At 39.1% G+C, this 26722-nt stretch overlaps 1 protein-coding gene and 1 long non-coding RNA gene across 3 annotated transcripts; one reads left to right on the top strand and one right to left on the bottom strand.

Annotated features, from left to right (window-relative positions):
- Window positions 1-1469: 1469 nt before the first annotated feature.
- On the bottom strand, window positions 1470-2498 carry LOC113051124 (uncharacterized). The gene is made up of 2 exons (XR_003276860.1): window positions 2416-2498; window positions 1470-1979 (listed from the first exon to the last, which is right to left on the bottom strand). It is a non-coding gene; the product is annotated as an uncharacterized LOC113051124 (long non-coding RNA).
- A 3205-nt stretch (window positions 2499-5703) lies between these two features.
- LOC113050776 (transmembrane protein 198-B-like) lies at window positions 5704-26565 on the top strand. Of its 2 annotated transcripts, XM_026214069.1 has the most exons (6): window positions 5704-5951; window positions 6070-6335; window positions 20340-20614; window positions 21941-22522; window positions 23691-23893; window positions 25452-26565. In XM_026214069.1, the coding sequence occupies exons 3-6, from the start codon at window positions 20449-20451 to the stop codon at window positions 25605-25607; spliced, it is 1107 nt and encodes a 368-aa protein (XP_026069854.1). In that variant the 5' UTR covers window positions 5704-5951; window positions 6070-6335; window positions 20340-20448; the 3' UTR covers window positions 25608-26565. The 2 variants fall into 2 exon arrangements, with proteins under 2 accessions (XP_026069854.1, XP_026069853.1); XM_026214068.1 differs by having other exon boundaries at window positions 5704-6335.
- The last annotated feature ends 157 nt before the right edge of the window (window positions 26566-26722 follow it).

Here is a 26722-nt window from a genome sequence, read left to right as displayed (position 1 = left end):
CCTGCTCTGTGTGTGGAAAAACAGGCCCTGACAGCTCAAACTCAGACATCTGCATCACCAAAAAATATGCTGTGACTTTCACTCTGGATATTTGTTTTGAGTGATAGTGTTATTTTTGTGTATGTTTGCAATTGTGTGTTTTTGTCACATGCATATTCAATAGTATAGTTTTTATTATTATAACATTACAAAAGATTGCTGTTTTAAAATGTGAAATGCTATATTAAATTTGATATTCATCAAATAATTCTAAGGGGTAAAAATGTATCACAGCTTCCATAAAATATTAGGCAGCACTATCATTTTCAGCACTGATAATAATGTTTCTTGAACACAAAATATTAGAATGACTTCTGAAGGATCATGTGACAATGAAGACCGTAATAATGGCTGTGGATTCACCATCACCTGAATAAGTTATTGTGAATTAATTCACAATAAACGGTAACAATATTTCACAATATGTTTATGATCAAATAAATGCCTGGGATAAAAGACATAAGAAAATAAAACACACACATGTGCACAACATTAAGTGTAACTAGATGAAGGCATTCTCCAAATATGTTTTTGAGACACTGTATAAGGCTTGTATACAGTATGTGCATGTGTTCGATGCAGGTGCGTTTATGTTTGTTTGCCAGATCTGTCAGTAAACAGTTCAAACAAAAAGACTCCTGCTAATTGCTTTGGGCATATTAAATGTTGACCTCAATATTTTCAGTTTAATTGGTGATATTGAAGATACTTGTATGACCAATCACAGGCTGTGAGGCAGCCTAAAGGCACTTGCATATTTCATTAGTGGTATTGTAATGGTCTTTGGCTGAAACACATGGCCCCTGTAGCCTATTTAGTTGCCGTAACTTTCAGCATCATCAGAGCAGAACATGAAATTCTGATCTAATAACAGCCCTCTGATTTCACATCTGCTATAAACTACGTTTTGCTTTCAGCTAAACTGCTTTTGTCTTATAACTATGCTTGTATGGTCTTTGAGTTTTGTTGTAGGGCTTAAAAGAATCAACAGATGGGAAAGAAAACAGTTTGCTTAACGCTATAACAATTAATATAATGCAAACGTATAGTAAATACAGCAGAGATGTGCTATGAATGTGCACTTTCTACCTTATAACAGCCACAGATATTGAATGGCTTTATGTGTGTGTGCGATCCAGAACTGTTGCGGTACTAATGGTAATTTATTTGAATTAATTTGACTTGAAAGATATGGACTCGAGGGTGACTGAGTGTGAATCTGTGTGAAACAGCCAGAAGCAGTTGGTTAGACTGATGGAGAGGGAAGAGAGAGTCTTGTTAATGTTTTACCGGTCACCTATTAGTGCCGATTACCCATTACCCCTTCTGCACATCAAACTCTCCATTGACTTCTAGATTTCCATAGTAACCATATGCTTCCACAGTTGCCAGGTGAGCATACGTGTGATAACTCAACATACAAACATTGAGGAGTTAAGAAGAACTTTATTTTGCCATTACATCACTGCAGCATATGTGAGAACTTTGCCCTCATTTACCAGCACAGAAGAGAGGAAGTGGATAACTCAACAAACATGATGTTGGATAACAGGGGACATTGTAAATCATGACCATTACAGAGGAAAAATTATCAGTTGTGGCTGTCTGTGAATCTCTCACATTTCACTCTTATTTTCCATTTAAAAAAAAACATTCCAAAGAAAAGAACATAGCAGTTATTCTGGCTTCTTATCTAAATATGTCACAGACATTAGGCATCGAAGAAGTTCTGCACTTGCTTAACGCGAGCCGAACGAACAAAACTGAATCCACATGTATTGTGCGCGTGGCTCAACGTAAGGCAAGTGCAGTTTTATCCATCGAAGTTCTGGAGGTGCTCTCTGATAAACTCCAAAATTACTGTAGAAAATGTAGTCCAAAATTTGAATCTGAAGCTTTTCGGTCATCTCAATTTTTCAGGTGTGTTCCCTGCCCATTACCTGCAAATAAGTAAAAAGAAAAAAAAGAAAAGAAAAGGATATTCTAGTATTATTGTTTATTTATTTTATATTAAATGGTTAAAATAAGTTTTGTTTCCATCCATTTAAATTTGAAACACACACACATATATATATACACACACATATTAAAAGTTCCAAAAGTTTAACCATTTTTAGAGTTTCAGTAATTACAGCAGTAATTATATTCTACATTCAAACTGGTTAAAAAAAAGTGCAATGAATTATTCACTGCAGGAGATATATATATATATATAATTCTGCTTTCAAATTAATTAGCAAAATATATTCTGCAAAATACAAACATCATACTTTAAGTAACAAAACTTAAAGTTTCCCCTCCAATCTATGTATGGACCAAAAGAAGAAGAAGAAAAAACAACACTTGGGAAAGCGTTAAAGCTTTTTTTTTTTTTACCTGTCTTGATCACCTCTGTAGTTTCATATCCAGGTTGATGGGAGGCCTAAGTAGACATGCTCGTTTCCGTACCTGCAGGTCCTATGAATCAGACTGGCCAGTGACGGGTTTTTATAGTCGACAAAAATCATGCCCCCTCTCCTTTTCCTTCAGCTGTAAAGGTGCTGATCTCTCCTCGCACCTGTCGCACTTTAGAGCAGGTCTAATGTTGACCGATCGAGGGGCGGAGTGAGATGGCCCTGCTGAAGTGTGGTTTGGGCCTCCAAGGCTTTAGATGCAAATTACTTTTTAGCTAGCCTACTTCTGCGACCTGATATATACCGATATTTTATGCGGATCATCCGTGGTCGTAAGCGGTTAACGCGTTTGAACCATTCAGTCACTGAATCGTTACAAATAAGATGACAAGGAAGAACTTGCTGTTTCACGCAGGGCGGGTTTAATTTGCACAAAATTTACATGACACTTGCAAATGTCTTTTTTTTTCCTGATTCAGATCAGGCACTAAAAAATAGTAACCCAATGGACGTCCACTACTACTTTATATAGCGATGTGCAGAGAAAATGTAATCGTCTTAATATTAGTAGGCTACAAAATGGTTTAGGGTCAAATAGCCAATATAGCTACGGTATATCACATAAACAAATTAAAGTTTTCCTCAGATAAAATATGTAAACATTTTTAGGATGAAATGAGATAGAAAAGATGTAGCCTATGTTGAACATCCAGAACCTTCATCTTGCTTCAATGATTGTTTGTTTCTGCTCGGTCAGTGCGTGTAGCAGGAATATGGCGCCATCATGTGTTGAAAAATGAAAAAGACGTGTATTTCTGTGTCCATATGACACACAAAATGAAAACTTTCATATTATGTGTTTAAGAGAAATGGGTGTATAAAAGAACATTGTTGGATGTCCATTAGGCCTACTGCTTGGGGACTATAGTCATGATTAGATGTTACAGTTAACTGCCTTTGATAAGGTGTTAAACTTATCATCTTTGGGGTGCTTCTTTGGGGGAACAAAGGGGGGATTTTGGAGGTTATCGACATTGGGGTCATCAAGTTAGCACCCTCTTTCCCTTGTGTTTCGTTGATATGGCCACGACATCAGAGAGTTTAACCATGAACCTATAGCAGCTACAAGTCACCATCCTCTAATATCTTTTCAATTTGAGGCCCAAGTCTTTTTCTTTTCAAGTTGCTACTTCGCTGTGCAGTGTCATTAAGGCATCTGATAGCCTGCCATAGATGTTTTCCTCAGACTCACATTTGCTTCAGTTGAATAGACACGAATTATGAACCCTCTGCAACCTTTTTCGACTGGTAAGATTTTCCAAGTTACTTATCCAGTTCAGCCTGCAATTACCAATCTTGATGCAACAAGCTTGTTTCTCTTATTCTTTTTTTAGCTATTTCACTGATATATATATATATATATATATATATATATATATATATATATATATATATATATATATATATATATATACTCATTTTGCATAATGACCTGCCTCTTTTTGCAGTTTCACTTCCTCTGATTTTCTTCTTGAGGAACATTGTTTTATGCCATGTGCCAGTTTAGTTGCCAGCTGTACCTTGTTGCAAGCATCAATATCTCTATGTCTCCAATTCTGCTACTGGAGAGCTACAGTCCTACAGATTTCAGTTCTAACCCTGCTCCAACACACCTGCCTGCAATTATGAAGTAACCCTGTTAGTTGGTTCAGGTGTATTTGATTGGGGTTGGAGCTGAAATCTGTAAGACGGTAGCCCCCCCCCACCCCCCCCAATCATCACCAGGAGTCCACTTTCTTCCTGCTGACACCTTTGTTTTTTTTTCTTCTGTTTTTTTTTTATATATCATTACCAATCTTGCTTGGTACACTTATATTATTAAATTAGTTAAGAACAAGTTATTGCTATAGATGTATTTACTGGTAAACCTTTTGTTGCTTCAGAAAATTCCTTGTTGCAACTGTTAATTGAAAATTTCCCCTAAAAATGTTAATTCTTTCTCAATTTACACACCTCGAGCACTGTTTGAAACCATAGTCTAAGTTACTTAATTTTTTTTCCATACACTGAAAGTCAACCAAGCGTGACATCTCTGTTAGTGTTCATATTTGGGTGATTTAATCATTTAAAGGGATAGTTCACCCAAAAATGAAACTTATCCCATATACTCACCCTCAAGCCATCTTAAGTGTATATGACTTTCTACTTTCAGATGAATGCAGTTATATAGTTATATAGATTTAAAAAATGTCCTGGCTCTTCCGAGCTTTATAATGGCAGTGAATAGTGGCAGAGATTTTAAAGCCCCCAAAAAGTGCATCCATTCATCACAAAACATGCTCCACAAAGCTCCAGGGGGTTAATAAAGGACTCCTGAAGTGAATCAATGCATTTGTATAAGAAAAAATATTCATATTTAAAATTTTATAAACTGTAATCTCTAGCTTCCGCTAACTGTTGTATGTGCATACAGATGAGAGTCGCGTTCCAGCGGATGACGTGGACGAAGGCATAGGATAAGATCCATTGAGAAGTGACTAATGTGAAAGCACAGAGGAGAGACCAAAACAAAACCCCTGTCATGAAATAGAAGTACAATATGAGGATTTGTAAAGACAAACGTCAGAGGATTTACATACAAGCCAAGAGCAGACTGGTTTTCCCCCCAACTCTGCAGTAAAGTGCATCTCGTGGGCCAGATTTGAGGATCACTTGACTATTTAATCACAACAGCCAATCACTGCCATAATAAAGAAGGGAAGAGCCAGGAGATTTTTATAACTCCGATTATAAGCCTACTCGTCTGAAAGAAGAAAGTCATATACACCCAAGATGGCCGAGGGTGATGGCATGGAGTAATTTTTGGTTGAACATTTTTGGTTGAACTATCCCTTTAAGTAACCATAATTTCCGCAGTTCACTTGAGCCTTACGTGTCTATCGACCAGAGGGCAGCAGTGTATTTTGTAGGCTACTTTCTTTGTCAAGTTGCTCACGTCATTGTTTTCCTTCGTATGCTGGATTGTTGGGCTGAAATGTTTGAGTAGATACTTAATGTGAGGACAACGACATATAATTTCCAATTACATATTATATATTTAATCATGTCTGATAAATGTACAAGCAGCATGCTTTTATTTTTGAATCTACGCATTTTTGACAGTATAGGCACTTAATTCACATTATAAATTAAATTAAATGTTCTATAATCTGTAAAGGCTATCGATTGTGTAGCTACTATTACTTACGTTTTTTATTTATTCTTTTTAGGAATCGATGAGAGAAGCAAATGAGCACGACAGTCTGAGCGTTTTATCACATGGATTATGCAGATATATTGGTTCTTCTCAGATTTGCCCCCCGAAGATGCTACCATGAGTAGAGACTCCCATTAATCGGAATGAATTCCATGGATTTGCCCGTGTTCATTCAAATTCACGATCATCCACTAGTAGCACTCGCGTGCCTATCTCTCCTTGACCCCGCCTGCTCCGGTCAATACGGTCCGCCCAGATTCAGAGTGAGTAGGTAACATCAGTATTTATGCGTGTTTCGGCATCTTTTTGATCAGTGACTGTCATCCCACTAAAGTCACTGTACAGTATCGTATAATTTAGATCATATTTGTGCTTTATCAGTTTAGATGACTTGCTCAAAAATGCAAAGCAATAGCCGGTGCGTGGTCTAATTGGCAGCACCCACGACCAACGGAAAGCCAACCGGGAGTCGACGGAACCTCGGGAACCTCACCGGAGCTTTCTGTCAAGACAAGTGCTTTCTCTCAAGTGTGCAAGGCTGCATCGATAGGACTGGAATGTGTCTGTTCAGATTAGACTGTCGGAGGAACGAAGCCGAAGCACGGGACCGGGATCAGGGAGAAGCAGGATGCTGAACCGCGATCAGGGTGAGCGCATATGGCCACGTCTGGACGCTTTGTTCAGAATAACATCTTATGACAGTCGCTGGGTTGTTTTAAGCATACTGGCATTGTCATTCATGCAAAAGACGCGTGTCAGTGTAAATGGCTGTACATTAGTAGCACAGGGATTTGTTTTGCGTGTTATGAACGGGATCATATCAAGAAAATAATGCCGTGGCCTACTTCGCTCACGATGTCTTTATCTGCACACACAGTCTAGATAAGTTTATGCATGAGATTTTAGTTCATTTAAAAGAGCATATGTTACGACATCGGTATGGTTTACTGCAGTCCGTCATTCATTTACACGCAATAACGCACGGAAATCTCCATGCATGCGAATTCATATTTGCGGGTAAAGTGAACATGACCTTGTTTACATGCAACATTTGGGCATTGGCATGCCAGACGAGACACGACTTGCCACATACACATAGTCACAAACTAACTTGAGTAAGACAGTCTCGTGAACTTGGAAATTATTTTGTTATTTGTTGGATGTATTTCAAGTCCGTGTTAGGCTATAGGAAATTCAATTCATGTCATTTTAGTAATATAACCATGTAAACATAATTTTCTAGCTCCAAAGAAAATAAAAGGTGGGATTTTATTTTATTTATTTATTATTATTATTATCATTATTGTTATTATAAAAAAAAAAACATTTATTGAATTCCGGGATTTGACCGTTTTCATGATTTAAAGTTCTTGAACATTTTTGGTTATTGAACATGCGTGTGTGGACTGTGCAAAAAAAAAAAAAATGTTTATATATATATATATATATATATATATATATATATATATTCTGACCTATTATTAAACGTTACTATAACACCACATTAACTAAACTTACAGCACATCTGTCTGATTCCGGAACGAAGAACGTTTTCTGAGCCAGTTCTTTTTATAATGTTTTTATATTCAATAATGTTAGTTTAAAGTTAACTAAAACAAAGATAATTGGAATATTGTTTACATTTCAAACTTTTATTAAAACTTAACATTTAATTCAATGTAATACTTTATTGTTTCCAATTGTTCGTATTTTACAGTATATGGGTCTCTATATACACATTTTCTGGTAACATTTTTGAATAAAGACTTCACAAAAGTGAAATGAGAGTGTCATTCCAGTGTTTTCGATTTTATTTTTAATTTAATCTTGTTTATGAACCGTTCTATCCCTAAAGAAGAGTCAGTGATCTTGATCAGTGTCCTGTACATGTATTTTTTTATATGTAAAATTTTTTTGCATCATCTTATCACCATGTCCTCCTCAGTTTATTTGTTTGGTCTGATCCCATCAGAGTACTCATGCATTGTTGGTACATGCAATGAAAAACCAAAACATACCATATCAAGTCACATTCACATTTATCTTTCTAAACCGTCTATTGCTTTCTCACCCTCATTATGGTGATCCAAGAAAATTGTCGACTGTTGCTTTAAAGAGTTGGTGACTGTCAGCACGTGTGATGCTGACGGTTTTATATGTGTGTCTTTTGGCCTTTAGCCTGTGTTCCCTGGGAACATTTGGTATTGGCACATGTCACCCTTCGATTGCAGTGGTACAGTAAAACAGTAGTAGTGGCACAGCACAAATGATGCCCCCAGGACAGTCCCCATCATTTGTCCTGAATGTCAGCACACATATCGAATCAGAGTTAATTCATCATGCCTGGTGAGGCTGTTCCTGTTTAGACCGTGTCACAGTTAGCAGAGCTATCATGTGACACCAACAGTGTTTTTGAATGGGTGGGAGCTTATCATTGCTATGCTTAGGTTACTATGATTAGTACCTGGTATATTATTGATTATGCCTTGGTCTGTTGTCAGGTGTTAGCGTAATTAATGTTGATAAATGTTTAATTCACATTGATTTGGGTTGTCAATATGGACATCAGATAAGGGATCACACTCAAGTGACGTGGCTTCAATACACACGTGCCTTTTTTAATCAATTCAATAATCAAGCGCATATAACCGTATGAGGCCTTTTAAGTCAAAATCCTGTCATTTCAATAGGAATCCATACAATGTAAGAACATCTTTAGTGTTCATTTTTGCATGATCATTTTCAATGATTGGATGCATTTAACAAGTTTTTCATGTTGTTTATACCACCATAATTTGACACATTGCTGCAGATATTGATGTGGTTTAGCTCTGTTTGCTGGCTCAAATTCCATGAACACAGAAACAGAGAGAAGTATTTTACCCCGGATGCAGTTTATGATGAACAGACAGATCCATTGTCCTGCAGGCCTCTAGCTAGTTGGTCACATCAGAGTCTTTCCTACTCAATTGTGTGTGCCACATGGGGATCCCTTTGTTCCATGTGCAAATCACCAAAAGACTTGTGTTCTTTTGATGTCCACCAACTCTTAACAAATATATGTTTCCATTTTATGATGAGAAGATGAGATTTGAAGTATGAAGAGCAATCTCAGCACAAAGGGAAAATGAACTCATTACTTTGTTTTAAGAAATCTCAATCAGTCTGAATGTTTATCCCCATGTTATGTAACAGTTGTGTTGGTTGCGGAGCAGATTATGTGGTAATTTCTGCATGTTGGCTAAATGGGTGTTTGAGGATCGGTGTTCATAGCATTACAGGGTAATAATGAACAAAATGATGGAGTTAAATGGTGTATGCAGCGAAGTCACAGGTGGTTAGGTGGAGGCATTCCTTAAGCTCTGAATAAACCCAACAGAAGAGAGCTGAAAAGACAGGTGTTATAAAGTTGGCTCTTAAGAAAAAGTGTACAGGGAGGGTGGAAGGCATTGAGGTCATAATTCTAATAATCCACTCAACACAAGCCACATGTACTGCAGAATCTTATTACTGTAAATACCAGCGTGCACAAACACACTTGTTGAAGTAGTATCACACTTGCATTGTCACTATTGTGTTATGAAAACCGTTACTTGTTATTGGATGTGAAATTTCTGGAATTTTAGTCTGTTAATTTTAAATAGTCATTTATGAAAAAATAATGGACATGTTGTGTACAAACAACAAAGGTAGACGGCAATGTTAATTTGATGCAAATGAAAGCAAGGGTTTGTGGGATGGAAGTACAGTCAGTTTGAAAAGTTGTTCTGTTGAGAATCTTAGTGTAGATTGTTCAGCCAACAGAACATAAAAACAATAGGATGTTCCAATCAGGTTTTTTGTGCCCCCGATCCGAACGGATCATCCGAATCTGCTGTTACTAAGTCCCAATCCAATAATTGTAAAATCTTAGTGTTTGGTGCTCAATTTAAGTACGTGAAAGTTATTAAAATCACTCCAATTATTGTGTAGAGAGTAAAAGTAATTTAGGATCAGAATGATTTTTAATGTTTTTTTTTTTTTTTTTTATAGGAGTTTCTTATGTTCATCAAGGTTCCATTTATTTGATCAAAAATACAGAAAAAAAATGTAATATTGTGAAATATTATTGACGTGTAAAATAATTTTTTTCTATTTTAATATACATTAAAATCAAATTTATTCCTGGATGCAAAGCTGAATTTTCAGCATCATTACTCCAGTCTTCAGTGTCTCATGATCCTTCAGAAATCATTCTAATATGCTGATTTATTATCAGTACTGGAAACTCTTAACTTGCTGCTTAATATATTTTTTTTAAACCTGTGATTCTTTTTTTTTTTCTCCAAGATATTTGATTATCATTATCCTTCAAAATATCTTCTTTTGTGTTCAACAGAAAAAAAGTTTTGAAATAACATGATGATGTGTAAATGATTATTTCATTTTGGGTGAATTATCGAATTATTGTCTATTTAAGACATCAAAACTGTACTGGAATAGACTCCAGTATGTCCATTCTTTATAGATTGTATAAAAGGTCCATTGTGATGCTTTTCCCGGAAAATAATCTAATTATTCATGTCCATTTTCCTGCAATTTAGTTATTATTTGGCAGTGCTGTAAAATAAACTGTAATGATACAAAATAATGTATTTCAGTCTGATTCAGATTTTATGGAACCTTAAATAAACTGAATGTGCCATGGATCTGATGTCCTTGTGTTTATTAGATTGGTAGCATTCCCATCTAAAGCCCGTCATCACTGATCAAGTCTGTTTACTACAAAGCTCTTCCCTAGCTGGCTGTGATATTCAGTGGTCTGAGCAATGCCATAACTTATTTGTGTTGAGTTGTAGTAGAATAACCTCAATAGCTTTTGTTTGGCTCCCTGTCAGAGCCAAGCATTGTAGTGAAATAGGTTGCTGTAATCTGAGTATTTTCTTTTTCCCTTTTTTTTTCTTTTTTTCTTCTTCTTTCATTTCAGGTAGATGTCATGTGCATTGAATCATCCTGTTGCCCTGGAATGATCTGGTTTTATCCTTTTAGTGTTTTCTCTGAACAATCATTTGACAACCAGATATTAAATTTAACACGTTGTCCATCATTGTTACTTTAAGGATCAAGTAACCACCAAACTGGACAAATTTGGTGCCTTGAAAACCATGCATCAGCGTAAACAAAATGCTAAATTTGTTCTTATTTTATCAAAAAAATTTCCAGCCCATAGTAAGCATTTGTTTTGCATTTTTGTCTCGCTCGTTTTCCATTGATGTGACCTCTCTTTTTTTTAACTGTAGTCGGTCCACGTGAACAACCCTGTGGGTACAATTAAAACTCTGACGCCAGAGGAACCTGGATTCAATTCAGAAGTCACAAGGTTTCTGTAATGACAGATTGTTTTGACTATAAGTGGTAGTTCGATGATTTTTGTGTTTTTCCTTTTTGGGGTTTTATATATATATATATATATATATATATATATATATATATATAATGTCACGGGAGGAGCACAAGACAGACACAGTGGGCGTGGCGTCAGGCCTCGGAGAGGCTTTTATTAACAGAAATCATAAAACAAAGGGACTAAAAGTGGCCAAAGGGGGAAAGTGTCCAAAATAACAGGGAATCTGGTGTCCTCGTCGTGCTGCGGGGTTTGTGTAGGTCGGGCAGTGTTCATCAAGGAGGGGTCCAGGCAAGGGGCGGAGTCCGGCGGCCGCACGCGCTCCCCTCCTTGGTCCGGGGCGCGAGGGGCGGCGGCTTCTCCTAGCAGCCGCGTCTATCTCGATGGCCGCGGCGCTGGTAGGGGATGGACGGCCCGGCATCCTGGCCCGTCGGCCGTGTATACGGGTGCGGTTCCCATCCGGATCGCGGGTCCGGCAGCTCACGTCTTGGTGGCGCGGGAGTCCCTCAACGCACCCTTCCTGGACCCGCGAGGACACCAGTGTGCATGCACGGGGAAGAGACCGGTCTCCTGAGGAGAGGCGCGTTGGGCTTTTAAACAGCGGCGGTAATGAGGCTCCACTTCCTTCAGGTGTGCCCCATCACACGCCGCCAGCCCTGACTCGTCCAGCGCCCCTCCTCTCACACACCCACTCCAGTCGGGAGCCTGGTGAAGGGCGGCGATTTAGGACGGGGTGCCGGTGATAATCAGGGAGGAGGCAGCTGACTCGTCACATTCCCCCTCCCAAGCGACATCCCCGTCATCAGGGCGCCGCCCACACGGGAGTGCTACCATCCTCAACCAGGCTCCAAACGGTCGGAGTGGGCGGGGCTTCCTCTCCGGGCGGTCCTCCCTCTCGCAGCGCACCAGAACAGGGACAGAGAAACCGGGTTTTAGTGACAGCCTCAACCAACCACAGGGTAAAATGACAATGGAAAAGTCACTTACCCCTTGTGTGGCTGGGAGGCTGTCCCCAGTTTTCCTCCGTCCCAGTCTGGGTTCTCACGAACGTTTGCAAGCGAGAGGGAGTGACGTCACCAGACGTTTCCCAACTGCGCTGTCTAGGCTCCGCCTGCCCGCATTCTCCACCAGTGTCACGGGAGGAGCACAAGACAGACACAGTGGGCGTGGCGTCAGGCCTCGGAGAGGCTTTTATTAACAGAAATCATAAAACAAAGGGACTAAAAGTGGCCAAAGGGGGAAAGTGTCCAAAATAACAGGGAATCTGGTGTCCTCGTCGTGCTGCGGGGTTTGTGTAGGTCGGGCAGTGTTCATCAAGGAGGGGTCCAGGCAAGGGGCGGAGTCCGGCGGCCGCACGCGCTCCCCTCCTTGGTCCGGGGCGCGAGGGGCGGCGGCTTCTCCTAGCAGCCGCGTCTCTCTCGATGGCCGCGGCGCTGGTAGGGGATGGACGGCCCGGCATCCTGGCCCGTCGGCCGTGTATACGGGTGCGGTTCCCATCCGGATCGCGGGTCCGGCAGCTCACGTCTTGGTGGCGCGGGAGTCCCTCAACGCACCCTTCCTGGACCCACGAGGACACCAGTGTGCATGCACGGGGAAGAGACCGGTCTCCTGAGGAGAGGCGCGTTGGGCTTTTAAACAGCGGCGGTAATGAGGCTCCACTTCCTTCAGGTGTGCCCCATCACACGCCGCCAGCCCTGACTCGTCCAGCGCCCCTCCTCTCACACACCCACTCCAGTCGGGAGCCTGGTGAAGGGCGGCGATTTAGGACGGGGTGCCGGTGATAATCAGGGAGGAGGCAGCTGACTCGTCACAATAAATATATATAAATTAACCCTAAATAACTAGCTCTGACCTTTCCTGTATACTAAGCCATGTGGTATCAAGAGTATTGAAGCCTTGTCATGCTGCGAGGCCCAGAGTTTGTTTGTTTGAAACTACAGCAGGAGGTTAATTTCCTTGTTCTTTATGTTAAAATAAGTTCTTGTCCACATTCATGCATTTTGGTCAGCTTTGTAAAACTCCGTCTGAAGAGTTGTGAAATCTTTCATCTGTTTCCATTTTCTAGTTCTCTGCACAACCAGGCTGTGGGTTCCTTTCAGCCTACGTCAGCAGATATTGCAGGCGACACATGAACAGAATGAGCAGAGCGTGACTGATCCATTATGAAGGAGTTATGCAAGAGGGAGATCACTTTCACCCTCTTCCTAATTGTTTTATTCTTCACATTATATTTCCCTCTAAGTCTCTTACACTCTTTAAAAAATCACCACGGTCCTGTCTTGCTCATTGCCTTTCATCACTATTTTTTTCCCTCCTTTTTAATTCTGTTCTCTCTATTCTCTACCCAGCTTTCTTCCACTGGCAGTGTTCCAGGTTCACCCCCCCCCCACACACACACACATTCACTCACAGTGATCTTTTCCGGAGTGGAATTCTGTAACTCCACGCTGGGTGTTTGGCAGTGTCCAAACCGCAATGGGATGAAAGAAAAACAGCCCCTGCAGGGTTTGGACGAGACGGCAGACTATTTTAGTAGCAGCCTGTTCCGATTCATGAAAATAGAAAAATCAGCTAGTGGTGGGTTATCATTATGGTGATGGTTGTGGTGTGTTGGGCGCTATCTATATAATGTGTGAAGGACATTCTGCTTCCATGTCTGTGCAAAAACGAGTGTTTATATGTGTTTTTACCAACACTATCTCACGACCAATTCGTACTTATTTTACGAGGTGGCTTATTCGTACGAATTTGTACGACCTCACTCGTACGATTTTATACGACCCCAGTGACGGTTAGGTTTAGGGGCGGGGTTAGGTGTAGGTCATTCGTACAAATTTATACGAATTGTGCAAAACGTAAAATATGTATGATTTGGCAACAATCGTATGAATTGGTACGAGTGTGGTACGAATAAGCCACATTGTGAAAAACGAATTGCCGTGAGATCGGGTTGGTTTTTACATCGATTGAAACAGAAAATGTGAAAATGTTTGTGAAAGGAAAAGATGAGGTGTAGTTTTTGGCATCTTTGTGAGGATGTGATTTAAGCTTCCAGCTGGACAGATGATTTTCTGACATTCTGCAGCAAACTAAGACTAGTACACAGTACTGGAACAAAACCGACAGTTTGAGTCCAGAACTTTGAGTCTGAGTCCATGAGCAAAACTGGAAAGAAAGTTGGCAAAGAAGACAAACAACTCTAGAGGCTAGATAAGATATGCGATACAGTAAGAGAACACTATGATCTTGTAGAAGGGTGATGCATCGCCCTAGAACCCTGTACTCTGATGAACATACACACTGTTCAACCTATCAGCCAAATTATTCACAAACTGAATGCTTTCCAAACACGACACTGTCTAAAGCACGCACACACATACTCACAATGTAATCTGCAGCCAACGCATGCTGACAGTGCTGTAGGTGGGTTACTTCATAGATTATTGGTGTTGGGTGTGGGTGACTAAGGGAGTCGTGAGAGAACGTAGCCCACAGACAAGGCCCTGCTGCTGGGTAAGACAGGACAGCTTGTAGGGGGTGTAGCAGGTGGTACCGGATCGGTTTCTGCTATCAAATACCACTCACATAGTGCCACTCATTCAGTACATCATCAAACACGTACAAACAAATGACTATGGCATATTATTCATGCGTGAATCAGTCTGGAATCAGTTGCCCTTTTGTTTTTCAATGGGGACATATTCCAGTATTGACTGTTATTATTTAAAAAAAAATAATTATTATATGATGTTAATTCTACACATATGATAATATCGTTAATGATCCAGTGATAGTAATTTATCTGGTTGACTCCAACATAATGAGTGGTGGTATTGCACCTTAAAGCTAGTTGCCACCTATCGATAACATGAGAAGAAGTCAAAGATAAATTTGACTAATAGCATCATTTATTTATTTAAAAGGTCTATATATATCGCAATAATATTATTGTGAAATTCTTTTGGCTACAATAATGTGTAGTGAAAACTTTTACTTTCCCCCCCCCCACATACAAGACCACCTATAAACTAAAAGGTTATTTTGATTTACCTGATTATGTTACACCAGGGTTATTCAAATCTTGTCCTGGAGGGCCAATGCGCTGCAGAGTGTAGCTCTAACCCTAATCAAACACACCTGAGCATGCAAATCAGTGTCTTCAGGATCATTAGAAAATCACAGGTAGGTGAGTTTGATCAAGGTTGGAGCTAAACTCTGCAACGCATTGGCCCTCCAGGACAAGATTTGAATGACCCTGCGTTACACCTTCTCTGACTTTTAGTATTAAAGGAATAGTCCATCCAAATCTGAAATTTCTGTTTACTCACCCTCAAGTTGTTTCAAATCTGTATGAGTTTCTTTCTTCTGTTGAACATAAAAGACTATGTTTTAAAGAATGTTGATTACCAAACAGCTCCCCCATTTACATTCATAGTATGAAACAAATACTGTGGAAGTCAAAGGGGGAGCAGCGACTGTTTGGTTATCCACATTTTTCAACTTTTTTTTTGTTCCGCAGAAAGAGAAATACATTTAAATTTGGAGCGGCTTGAAGGGTGAGTAAATGATGGCAGAATTTGCATTTTTGTGTAACCTACCACCCACTAATGTATCTTTAAGACTTGTTAATAAACTCTGTTTGCCAGTGTACTTCTCACTGTCACTCATCAAAAAAAAGCTAGTTACTGAATACTGAATAGGTGTTGATTTGATAAGTGGGAAAAAGTATTTAAATGTCTTCATGGTTTTAATGTCAGAAACGTGAAATTCTAAATGACACTAATTTTTTATTTTATTTTTGTAGCTTAGTTTTCATAAATGGCCTTACAGACTAGTGAATTGTGAATATTGTCATATGCTAAGCATATCAAAGTCTAAGTTCACCCAAATATAAAAATGATGTCATTAATGACTCACCCTCATGTCGTTTCCAAACCCGTAAGAACTTTTCTGGTGCAACCAATAACAAAGATAACACGTCAGCAGCATCATATGTCAGCAGAGCCCCTGCAGTGTTGTTAACGTGCTCACAACAGAACCGGAAGAGAAGACAATGCTGAATAAAGTTGAAATTTGTGTTATTTTTGGACCAAAATGTATTTTCGATGCTTCAACAAATTCTAACTGACCCTCTGATGTCACATGGACTACTTTGATGATGTTTCTATTACCTTTCTGGACATGGACAGTATACCGTTCACACAGCTTCAATGTAGGGACTGAGAGCTCTCGGACTAAGTCTAAAATACCTTAAACTGTGTTCTGAAGATGAACGGAGGTCTTACAGGTTTGGAACTACATGAGGGTGAGTTATTAATGACATAATTTTAATTTTTGGGTGAACTAACCCTTTAAGTTGAAAGGTTAAAACAAGATAATTTCTTGGAGGAGGTGGCAGCATCTCCATCTAGAAAGTGTTTAGCTACATTTGCACTAAAGCAGTTTATCAAGTGTACAATGGTGCATCTCCTCATTGACTTCCATTCAGAACAGCCACTCATCTCCCGGTTGGATGTTATGCATTTTTTATTTATTTATTTTGTTTTGGGGGAAAGTTGGACTATTTCAGTTTACTGGAATTATGGGTATGTAAGGGAAAATGAACAAAACAAATAGATTTAATCTCATTGAGTGCTCAGCTTTTACATAAAATGGTGAAAGATGAATTGGATGGGTGTTTGAACATGCTATCTGAGATAGAATGTACCGGGTGGCTAATGTTGGACCAGCGGATGATGAATCATAGTGTTTGTCAGTAATCTGATTATGTTGTTGCTATGGAGGACAGATAAACACAAGAGTGTGACTGTGAGGTTAATCGAAATGCGTTAAGGTCAGAAACTGAAGCACAGGTGTCCGAATCCACTAAAACACCTTCAGGAATTGAAGATGGGGAACGCTAAGCCTTAAATGGAAAGAAGTGCAAGTTGAGGTAAATGCCCACAGATGAAAGTAATTAATGAGCTTTACAGAAGAACAGCAAGGGAGGAGGAGCAAAATACAGTGGGAGGATATGAACTTAGCAAAAGGAAGGCAAACAGAAACAATAGAACAAATTGAAGCCAGACAAACCTAACAGCTGTGTCAGATTATGTTACCACGGTTACAGTGTCCATCTCACTGGCCAACAACAGGCGGGACAAAACTCTTAAGAGGTCATGATCAATCACCATGACCAATAAAAAGTTGTTGTCTATTTGAATGTGGTCACCCCTGTGACCTCAGGTAACCTCTGTAAAGTAAGAAAAGTATCAGAAAGTATCAGAATTCACAGCAGTTTAACTCATTTCACCGTCACCAGAGCCCAGTAGAAGAATGTAGATAACGGTATACTTTAGTATAGGGACCCATTCTCAGTATTAACTACAGTAGTTGCTTATTAGCATGCCTATTATTAACATATTGGCTGTTTGTTAGTACTTATAAAGCACATATTCTGCATTGCCATAAACCCTAATCCTACCCAATACCTAAATTTAACAACTACCTTACTAATAAGCAGCAAAATAGTTGGAGGCAAAAGTTGTAGTTAATGCTTTGTTAATAGCAAAAATTGGACCTTAAAATAAAATGTGACTTTGCACATGAGCAAAGTCAGTCTCTTATGCTCCCCAAGGATGCATTTTTTTATTAAAAAAAAGTCAAAAAGCTATATTGTGAGTTGTTATGGCAATTTAAAATAACTGTTATCGGTTTTAAAATGTAGTTCATTTCTGTGATGGCAAAGCTAAATTAAGCAGCCTTCAGTGTCACATGATGCTGATTTAGTGCTCAATTAACATTTCTTATCAATATCAATGTAGAAAACCGTTGTGCTGCCTCATATATTTTGTGAAACCATGATACAGTTATTAGAATATTTTGATGCATAGAAAGTTCAGAAGAACAACATTTACTGTTGTTGGTGATAATTTTTTTTGCATCTTTACTTTTTTTTATTTTTTTATCTAAACACTTCTCATTTCACGCTCCATTAAAAATGATGAGTAAAATCATCGGTCTTCCCCAAACATTTTCCCATTTGTCAGTCTCTAACTGTCATTACATGTCAAACTTGGACTCTGTGATTTTATTAGACTAGTGGCTTCTTGTGTAGCCAGATGTGAGTTCAAGCATTTAGGAGAGCGGTAGTGTATGTCTGTGTAAGCATGAATGAGGCTATGGTGGTCAGTTCATTTTAGTTCCTCAGGTTCAACAAGCTAGAATGACTCTGATTGGCTACTGGTCTGTTGCTATGGAGGAGGAGGCTGCCTTTTGTATTGGTTTATACTGCCTGGCCCTGAGCCAGTAAGGTTTGCATCCTTTCATTGTTATGGTCACAGACAGGAAGTGGAAGGTCATTATTGTTGGACGTCTGACTGGATAGGGTGATCTGTTGATTTACAATGAGGAAAGCATGGCTGTCTTTCTCTCTGTGTCAGATTGCAGTTTGGTTTGGCAGGGATCCTCTGCCACGTGAGGGTTTGATGTAAACCAAGCTTTGATTATCCCCAAGTTAAACATAATTACTAAGGCATGTGTTTTGTATGACAGAGCAGTGGAGAAAATAGGCAGGGAGTGTAAGCGAATGAAGAATGTTCTCACGTTCAACTCGGACTGGCTTCAGGGGAATTATGGGCTAGGGATATACAACACTATGGTTTCATAATCTACTCCTCAGTGGCTTTTCTCAATGACTAGTTGACTAGTCTGTCTCAAGGAAGCTCTGTATAATTAAGTTGGTTTAGGGCCATGCCCACCAGATCAGACGCGTTTCGTACGATGTGTCTCTGCATTCAGAAACAGCACAGCCATATATAACACTGCAGAATGGGAAAAAAGCAGCACAGCTTTAATGGCTAATTTGGCACTGATTTAAAAGAGACAAAGTTTTTTTTTCTTGAGTTAGTCATTAAATGATTCACTTTCACTAATCAACTATAGTATTCAATTTACTGCTATAACAATGTCTGATTTTTATTAAATAATTGTCCTTTCAGGCATTGTTTTCAGGCATTCTTTCAACGCAAACTTCTGTGAGTGAATTGTGGATTTAAATATCATAGAATCAGCCTTACATGACCCAAAATCCTTTCCGAGGAGATTCACACATAATAGTTAAATTCAGGAGACAGAGTAAACAGAAAGAAGGGGGAAACCTCTGATCTGTTATGGATTAGGAGTGGAGTGAGGATTATTATAAACATGTAAAACTTGAATACTGTGCTAGATATAGGCCTTGTTGGATTTTCTATATTTTATGTAGCAAATCTTAACTGCTTTCTGTTGGTACATTTTTAAGATGGCCTGAAGCACACTGCCATACTGAAGTAAACACAAAAGACACTTAAGTAACTGTTTACGTAACTGTTTACGCATTCATTTATAAGTGAAAGCCAGCTAATTCATGAGTTGGCGATAAGCAGGATGAGGATGAGGAGACCATAAATATATTTTATACACCGTGAATTAACATCTCTTGTCTCTTCACCAAGTGATCGAAGAAATACCGGTATGTAAAATCTTTGAAGTGAATCCTGACAGCGCAAAATTATGACAAATGTCAATCTAAAGTGATGTAAAAGTTGCATGAATTCCATTTTGGCTGTTAAGACTGCGGTCGCATAGCAAAACATCAGACTGACCTGAATCAGATTTAGTACCATATATGGAAGTGGCCCAAAAGATCAGATTCCATGTTTGTGCTGTTTACATTCTTATGAAACGAAATGAACTGAGTCACATATGAACAAAAAAATCTGATTTGGGCCACATTTTCCTGCAGTGTGAAACTATGAATGTAGCAAAGTTGAATACAACCAAAGACTATAGAATACCCAAGACATGTCACTTATATTGTTTTGAATGGGGAAAAATTTGCAATGCTCAATATGGCCACTCAATCACTGGAAGCCCCGCCTTCTGAATGAAAGAGCCTATCGGTAAAGTCACCCTGTCAACTACAGCTGCCGTTAGAAGTCCCGGTTGCTATAGAAACCATTAGCGCTCTGAGACGTGCTCTTAGGTCTGTGCATGCGCACTGGCTGATCTAGCTTGAGAAATAAGCTTTTTATAACGCTATTTGAGCAAAAGAAAAAACATTTATGACACAGATGTTGTCCGATTCCTTTGGTGAATTTCAAATATGAAATGTAATCCTAAACTTAGTGAAATATTTTGGAGATTTTGATGTTTACCCATTCAAAGAGATAGGAGCTGCACTTGGATGCCCAAGAGGCACTTCAAAAAGATGGCCCCCAACGTTTATTTTCTTATCTCTCTCTCACAGGTGGATCTATGTGGACTCGAGGTGTACCCTGATTTCCCAGCCCCTCCCCCTTCCCTCAATCACCCCCACCCTACAACCTGTTTACTCCATCCAGCACACTACAGTCACCATGACGTCCACCTTGCAGACCCTTGCCCTTAAGCTGGCCCCTCCTTCAAGAGAAGCTGGACCAGAGCAGATGGAGCCTTGTAATGGAGTGGGGCGAAGTTATGAGGTGGTCCCCTCAGTGGTCTGCTCTATGTGCTGTCTCTTCGGAATAATCTATTGCTTCTTTGGTGAGTTGAGTTTTCATGTTTACTTATACATAATTATTGTTATAGGTTAAAACCTATAGATGGCATGTGATCTCAAACAGTCCATCACTATTACATTTATTTGTCAGGGTTATAGTGGGGGTTTTCAATTTGTTTTGTCTATTTCCGTGTCAAAGCCATGCTCTTATTCTAAAACTTTCCCCACTTTTAAATATTTGATGAGGTTCTAAATAAGGTCATGGTTTGTATAACTGTACTGCACTCTACATGAGATGGGCACAGATTTAAAGGGGACATATTCCACTCTTTTGCACCATTTGTTTTTCCCCCTTAAAGTCCACTTTTCTTGTTAGTCATCAGCTGTCATGTAGAATTTGTAGAATTTAATGGATGTTTTTGATATTGTACCTTTAAGGCTTCCCTATCATGAATCAGAAATGCAAACAATAGCGTTTAATGGACATTGATTAGAATATGTGGGTGATCATGTGTTAATATGCTCAAAGTTGTAACTTGTAACCTAATAATCATGATGATTTCTGAATTACTGGGTAGTAGAGTTGCATAATGTATTAAACTTATAATATACAGATGATATAAGATTTTTTTCCTTCCCATTTATAAGTATTGGTCGATGTTGAATATTTCATTTTGCATGCTTATTTCCTCTACTTTTAAATTTTAGATTGCCGTCAATTAATGTTTGCTTAAAGTTAACGTTTAAAAACAATTTAATTTATTAACACTGTTAATAATATAAAAATCACACTGTCATATTTGATCTATGAATTTCTAAGGTTTTTTTTTTTTATAACATGATTTTTATCAAAACTTTGCACACAATGTACTACATGCCTTCTACCCACTGATTGATAGTTTATACTTTTACTATAATTTTAGTTAACAAATTATTATAATCTACATTGTAATATTTTGATGCATAAATTCACCTGAAGCAATTATATATAAAATAAATAATGCTATGTCTCCTAAACTTGGTTTTTGGTTTTCCCTTATGTTTTTTCATCAATCTGTAAAAGAAGTTTTACCATGGTGTAGAGCTGGCAGTATTATACATGAAAGGTCCCGAGTAATTAATTCTCAAAGTCAATTTTCCATATTGTTTTGGATTTTTTTATTCACTGACAACATCGGGAAGTGTTGAACTGCTAATAAACTGAGCAGAAACATGCTCTCACACTATTGTGCTATTCTTGAGCTGTGAAATCAGCCACTGCATGAATTTCCATCTAGCTATTTGTATCTTTTTCTTCTACATCCTTCACCCTTTCTCACATTTTTTTTCACTCACTCAGTTCTCACCTCCAGTTCTTTTTCCCTTTTCAGGTTACCGCTGTTTTAAGGCTGTACTCTTCCTGACGGGGCTCATGTTCGGTTCTGTAATCATCTTCCTGCTCTGTTACAAAGAGCGAGTATTGGACACACAGCTGAGCGTTGAGGCCAGCGTGGGCATTGGCCTGGGCATTGGCACCCTGTGTGGCCTAGTGACCATGTTGGTACGCAGCGTTGGGCTTTTCATGGTGGGGCTGCTCCTGGGACTGCTGGTGGGTATCGGGACCATGATAGGAATGGAGGAGCTGTCGTCCAACCCCCCGCGGTCTGTATGGGTGCCCCTGGGTGTCCTGCTGGGGCTGGGCATGCTGTTCGCCGTCCTCACCCTGCAGTGGCAGAGGTGCTTCACCACCCTCTCCACAGCTGTGTTTGGGGCTGCAGTGATAGTCGTGGCTACAGATTATTTCGTGGAGCTCTTCGCTTTGGTGAGGTATATTTACGAGCGGGTGAAAACGGGCCCCCGGGAGCCAGTGTGCTGGACTACGTGGGTGGTCCTGGGAGCCTGGCCTGCTCTCGCCCTGCTGGGTGTTTTGGTGCAATGGAAAGTGACAGCAGAGGGCTACTCCCACACGAAGGGTGAGTCAGGGACCAACAGAGTATTTGGATTATATGGCTCACTGTTCTTGTGGATTTACTGTACCGGAGAGGGAGAGAAGGTCGTATGAATGTGTGCAGCACAGCAGATGGATCCTGTCTGTTGGTGTGCTCTCAGGCCTGTGTGATTAATGATCACAGAAACAATCATGCAGAGCAGAGCATCGGCTTTTTTTTTGTCTGTCTGTTTCCAGTACAGTAAAGTTGTGTGTGCACTGATTTGTTTATAAAGTCTATCTTCTTAAAGAAATTGTTCACCCAAACAGTTTGGCACTATTTTACCCTCACATCATTCCTAAACTTTATGATTTTCTTTACTCCATGGAACACATGAGAAGTTTAATAAAACATGCAAAAGGCTCTTTTGAAAGTGAATGAGTAAAGATGCTGTCAAACTCCAAACATGACAACAAAAGGACCATATAAGTAGTCTATACTAGGGCTGAATGATTCATCTAAATAAAATCAAAACTGTTTTTAACGGCATAGTGCAATTATCAAATAGTAAAGGCTGTGATTTAAGTAAACAAATATACACAAAGCAGGTTATAGAGCAAAGTGTGGCACTGTGTTTCTTTACACACATGCAGCTCATGATCCAGTGTTTTTAGTGTTTTGGAAGCATCAATAAAATATTGTTGTAGTAGTTATTTTTATTTTTCTTAAATAAAATTAAATAGTAAAATAGTATTATTAAAGTAGTAATATTTCTTATTTTAAGGGATTATGAGAAAGTGTTACACCTGGGTTTGTGCCAGAGCATGTGGCTTATGTAGACATGTAAACACAAATGTAGGTTTTTGAAAAGTGTGCATGAGTAAAGAGAAGAACAGATAACTAAAGTAAAGGTAGTGTGGGAAAAGCTTTCTGGTGGATCGACATAAAAATGCAGCTTGGTAACACGGCTAACACAGTGCATGTAAACATGAACAACGCTTTCATATCTTAAGCAAATTTATTGCAATAACAAGAAAGCCAATGTGCATGTTAATATACTCTGTGCAAACATTGGGCAATCGACAAAAAATATTTTTTTGCATGCAAGTCATAAATGTACATGAATGATGACCGTTTACATTTTTTTAATAAATAAAACATAATGTTCCATATGTATGTTGCTGTTATGCAATGTGCTCTCTCTCTTTCTTAGTGATGATCAGTCGCCAGCAGCGGCGAGTTCAGCTCATGCGTATTCGTCAGAAAGAGGAGAGGAGGGAGAGCAGCAGAAAGAAAAAGAAGAAGCAGCCGCAGAACTCAAACCACACACATGCCGCCAAAGCCCTGCACCCAGAGCCCGCCTACCGCAGGAAACCCAACCCTATACGACGCTTTGATGGAGATGTGCTTTCTCCTGTGAGTCCACACACATCATCCTACACATTCCTGCTTGCTCTAAGAGTTGAAATCAATTTGAAGGTGACAAAAACACCACCGCACCGCGTTTATGGAAACTAATTAGAACAATATATATATATATATATATATATATATATATATATATATATATATATGTGTATATATATAGTGCTTAATTTGTAAATTGCGAGGTCCCGGAACAAAACGGGGGTAACGGATACAGCATGTGATTACAGAAAGGAAAGGTAACAGACCATTCGCGCAATCACATTAGTGGACCAGTTGCTTTTAGGGTCTACGCCACGAATAACCTGGAAATGCCATGCAATTTAAAACAGCTAATTCCAGGCCTAAAAAAAGGTTTTGAAAAAGTAGTGGTATTTTATTTTACAAATCTCTGTAATAGAGTTATATTTAGTCAGGTCCTAAATATAGGTGGGGGAGTGTGTGTAGCTTTATCGCATGGTTTAATAATTATCGCATCTTTCAAGTTCATAATGAGGGAAATCATGCTTTTTTTCAACATAGCATGTAGGTTTGAATAATAAAATAAATCCACACAAACTATATGATTATAAAGTAGGAGTTTATATGAATGTATCTCTGAGGGGAACTGACTATCTTTAGAAAAGTTTACGTGTATTTTCTTTTCATCTTGCCTCTGAACAATGCATATTAAAGTAGTGTTTATAAGCAGCTCTGCTTTATTTACAAGCGGTAACCCAGGAAACATTGAATCATTGCTGTTCTTAAGCGCCACCTGCTGTCAGAGAGTGAATCTGCGTCTCATTCAGCACGTCTGCGGTTTCGTTCAGATATGTTTTATGTAGTATAGTTTCACAAAACTAAAGTCAGACCATTCTGTTTTTGCTTCAAATTTTGAAATTATACAGTGTAATTTAGATTAAAAACTGCTCATGCTGCATGTATTCTGCCTCTTTGTTTGGATCATGGTTAAAATCCAGTGGTTGCCTCTAATTTTAAAAGGAAAGAGCACAGACAAATCCTTGTTCATATTAAGAGTTAAGATTTGTGTAACTTAATAAAATTTCAAATTAGTTTTGTTATATTTCAGTTTCACAAAGAAAGGTGCAGCAATAGCCTAATAAAACAACACCTTTTCATGTACTGTATTATGTCTTCAAACTCATTTTAACAATTTTTTTTAGAAAATCAAGTGAAAATGAATCGTTGAGTGAACTGTTACATTCCTAGATTATATGCATTGCAACATAAACTGATATGATTATAAACTTGCGTGTGATAGTTAAAAATTGTTTAACATTTAAAATATTGAAAATTTGTGACAAATTAACTTCAGTGACTAGCATTGAATTCTGTTGTTCTGAATTGAAGCAATTCATAATTACCGTAGTCTAACTTTAACCATGACATTTTGTGAAACATTTTGTCCTACAAAGCTGGAAAAACGTAACCTGACATCTCTGAAAGACACACATTTACTTACAAAAGTAACTTTAGCCTTTTTTTTTATTTTATAATTTAGTAATATAAATATAGTTTTTTCCTATTTATGTGTTTTTCTCTCTGGCAGAGCTACATCCAGAGTTTTCGGGACAGACAGGTGGATGGACGTGCTTATCCTGTGGGTGGACTGATGACTGCGGGTCACACAAGTGTGGACATGGACTATGACTGTGGATCCAGGGTCCCCCTCACTTCTGGGGTCGGACCACATGTTCGAGTCTGACCACAGTCACTTCTTGACAAAAACACACACACAAACACTCAAATCCGGTGCTGCCCTGACCCTGGGTCCTGCACACACTGAGGCTTGGGTCTCCACATCATTCGAAACCAACAATGAAAGCACTTCTAATTATAATACTAGACGCATCATTCCGAGACCACAGTTGTATTAAAGAGCTGCTTTAACACACTCAATCACACTAACACACTTTACCTGAACATGTGCCTGAGACGTGGCATTCTGTTCACCTAATACTGAAACCATCATGAGGTGCTCCAAACAAAGAAAAATCTGGTCACCATTTTGTCAAATTTTCTTAAAACGTCTGTGGTGAATTAGCGTGTTGCCCGTTCATCAATGTTTCCCGATATTGCATTTCTGTTTGTGAAAAATTCGTCAGTTGGTGCTGAATCTTGTCTTTGTACTACAACGCTGACTGCTATTTTGAAGTCAGCCGTTCCTCCTCTCATTGTTAAGTCTGTGGATTCCACCAGTCCATGTCTGTACTGTGAGATCCTGCATTCCAGCCCAGGACTGTACCAAATACCGTCGAGCAGGGGTGCCTTCGAGACACCACTAAGAAACTCTCTCAGGAGAATCTAACTCCTTAGCCTTCTTTCAGAAAGGCTGTAGGGCAAAGAGCCATATTACTGCTGATCAGAGCCACCTGGTCCACTCTGGGATGCAGAGCTGAATGCCTGGTGATGAAAAGAACGAGGACAAGATGGAGGAAAAGAGCGAAGATGATACTCAGGGACAGCGTGGATGTTTTAGAATTTCGGGGGAAGATCTATAAAGTTCATGGACAAGAAATGATGATGCAAAACAAAAAATTTGTCCCCTCGGATGCAAGTGCAAATGTATGTCATCATGAGCGTTCAGTTACTGCTGTGTATAAAACTACTTTGCAAGTAAACATATAGGGTGGACATTAGGGTTGAGGAGCAAATGTCCTCCTTAAAAGATCCCCACAATCCTTTGTGGCAAACTGCATGACATAAACAACCCCATTTTCCTTTCCACAGTGCATTTTCAGGCCCATCTTCATACAGACAATAGAAATGAGCAGTTCCTGCCATGGTGTCTCTTTTTTTTTAATTCTGCAAAGCAGAAAA

Source organism: Carassius auratus, chromosome 31 (genome assembly GCF_003368295.1).
Source record: "Carassius auratus strain Wakin chromosome 31, ASM336829v1, whole genome shotgun sequence".
Lineage (NCBI taxonomy): Eukaryota > Metazoa > Chordata > Actinopteri > Cypriniformes > Cyprinidae > Carassius > Carassius auratus.
The sequence above is the reverse complement of the archived record's forward strand: the minus strand, read 5'-3'. Positions and strand labels throughout refer to the sequence as shown.